This window comes from Trypanosoma conorhini, assembly GCF_003719485.1.
Source record: "Trypanosoma conorhini strain 025E chromosome Unknown Tco_14.4_contig_01003, whole genome shotgun sequence".
Taxonomy (NCBI): domain Eukaryota; phylum Euglenozoa; class Kinetoplastea; order Trypanosomatida; family Trypanosomatidae; genus Trypanosoma; species Trypanosoma conorhini.
In genome coordinates, this window is record NW_021705096.1 from 1,928 (window position 1) to 4,600 (window position 2,673).

Below are 2,673 nucleotides of genomic sequence, written 5' to 3' on the forward strand. Positions count from 1 at the left end.
ATGTGCGGACACACGCAAACACATCTTGTCCCTTACATTTGATATTTGACGGAGATATATATATATGTCTCCCTACGCCTCTTGACGCATCTCTCCCTTCGGTGTGAAGCGTGGGGGGAAAATGCCACCGTCACTGTGTGCGCTCACTATGTGTACCTTTATTTTTATCCTATGGCCTGGGACTTTCTTATTTCCTTTTTTTTTGTTCTTTTGCTGGTCCTGTTGCCTTGCTGGGGGCCGCACGAGGTAAGAACTGAGGAAGCCAGCAGGCGAACACACGCACACACACACACACACACACACACACACGCAAAAACAAACAAACAAAGGCAAAAGAAGAGGAAGGTGGGGCGGAGAAGCAGCAGCAGGCGGCACACGAGACACGAAAAAAGCCGAAGGAGAGGGCGCAGGGAGGAGAGGAGGGGGCCGTTCTCGCCAACATTGCACCGGAACAAACAGGGAAGCCTATGCTGCGCGTGCGTCATCACGTGCTGAGCTCGCCTGCGGTGGCCCTGCGTCTGCGATTCAGTGCGCTCCTTTTTGGCCGTCGACGACAGGCGACCTCCGCAGTCAGCGGCGACTTTTCACACGTCACACACAACACCGTCTGGGGCCTTTGGAACGAAGGCAACCTCTTCTCCCTCTCCGTTCCTGAACTCGCCTTTTTCCTGCAGGAACACTGCAAGGTAGCAAATGTCGACCCCCGCGCGAAGAAGAGCGCGCTGGTGCGGCAGGTGGAGGAGATTTTGTCCGCGGAGCAGGCGAACATGACCGTCCAGCAGGAGGACAACCCACACGCGGTCGTTGTCACAGACTATGACAAGGCGGAGGAGGGACTAGACGAGGCCGACGAATACGGCGACTGGGGCGCTGAGCCCGGCTTTGAGGACCGGCGGGAATTAGACTTTATGGAGCTAAGTCCGGGCCGCATGGGTGAACGGTACGACCCGCTCATCCCTCGCTCTTTTCAGCTCATGCACAGTGACGTCTCAAGCGACGTGGGCATTGCGTCCATCGACCCCAGCAAGCTCCCAGGTCATAGCAAAGTAAAAACCGCCTTGACACCCGTGGACGTGAAGCCAAATGACGCAAACAAGTTGCACTTTCGCAGCGCGTTTGAGTGGTGTCTCATGAACATTTGGAACATGAACATGCCAGGTGAGTTGAACATCGGTGCCGGTAAGGTGCTGTACTACCGTCAGGTGGCAAAGCAAAATCGCAACGTTATGCCGCTCTGGACGCTTCAGCGGCACCTTTACGCACAGCATCCGTATGCCTGGTTTGCCATCGCCAGTGAATCAAACGTAGCGGCCATGGAGAGTCTTGCCAGCAACCTCGGAATGCGACTCGTACAGGAGCCGACAACGAGCTACAAGGTGACCATCCGCCGCATGAATGAGTTATTTGATTGCGAGTTGAACGGACAGCTCAAGTGCACCATGTTGAACAAGCCGTGGGATCGATTTTTGGTCTCGCACTACGTTCGTAGCAAAATGCCCGACCTGCGGTATGTTGTGCGAGCCCGGCACCCCATCAAGAAGCGGGTGTCTGACGCCTACCTGGAGACGGACATCCTCCGCAGCACGCGGGACTCGGTCCAGTCGGTGCTCTCCCCAGAGTTGGGGGACGTCGTGTACTGCTGTGAGCGTGTCATTCGCAAGTGGGCCATGCGCACGGCGACGGGTGTCACCTTACAGCTCGTTGAGACGAAACGCACCCCGCTCATCATCACAAAGGCCGGCGACGAGGGCGAGCGGCTGGAGTACGAGTGGATCGTTCCGCTGCCGCAGCAGGCCGAGCGCATCGACGTCGCCTCCCTCACCGACGAACTCTGGGAGCACGGCAACAAGCTCGCCGAGGCGCTGGAGGAGGGAATGGAGGAACTCATGGCGCACACCATGACAGCCGTCTCTGCCTACTGAGACCTGTGGGAGTAACAGAAGAGGATGAAAAGAGGATATATTTTTCTTTAATATGGGCGTGCGTTCGTGCTGGTTTGCACGACAAGAGATGAGTTTTTGATTTGCTTGTCTTCTTGCGCAGGAACGAACGAGAGCAAACGAGAGAACTAGGGAGCGAAGCAGGAGGAGATGGAGGAAAAAGTAGGAATGAAATGTCTCCTCACGCCCATTTCAACAGGACAGGCCTCCTACGAACGCATGCACAGGCTCACATTAGCAATTTGTACTTCTGATGTGTGCACCGTGTCTGTGAACGCACTGTTTTAGTTCAGAGCGCACTGGACTGTATTCACATTGCCGCTGTGCCTCCTCGCATGCACAGGCGAGGAGGCTGGAGGAGCGAGGGAGAGGCGCCAAGGCGAAGCAAACATAGATAACGGATCAATAAATGAAAACGAAAAAAAAAAGAAATGCACGCCTACATTTGTATGTGTGTGTGAGAGAGAGAGAGTGTGTTTGCTGTCCGTTGGTCGGAGTCCCGCGGTGAGGCAGTTGCCTAAGGGAAAGTTCCTTGCATGTGCAGGCTTGCCTGTATTTACCTACATAGGTCTCTCTCTCTCTCTGCGTGTGTGTGGGTAGGCGGGTGTAGAAGGATAGCTATGCGGCTGTGCCAGTGTGTAAGTACTTGTGAATGACATGTGATCTCACACGTCTACGATACATAATTTAAAAAAAAAGGAGGAGAAGCGTGGCGAGGCCGGATTGATGCATG

The 2,673-nt window shown here is 54.8% G+C and overlaps 1 protein-coding gene across 1 annotated transcript, besides 1 other annotated feature; it reads left to right on the top strand.

Annotated features, from left to right (window-relative positions):
- Nucleotides 1–273: 273 nt before the first annotated feature.
- Nucleotides 274–309: a microsatellite.
- A 158-nt stretch (nucleotides 310–467) lies between these two features.
- On the top strand, nucleotides 468–1,922 carry Tco025E_09173 (mitochondrial guide RNA binding complex subunit 2; the record flags this gene model as incomplete). The annotated part of the gene is made up of 1 exon (XM_029375998.1): nucleotides 468–1,922. One exon carries the CDS (start codon nucleotides 468–470, stop codon nucleotides 1,920–1,922), a length of 1,455 nt encoding a protein of 484 aa, XP_029223891.1.
- Nucleotides 1,923–2,673: the final 751 nt, after the last annotated feature.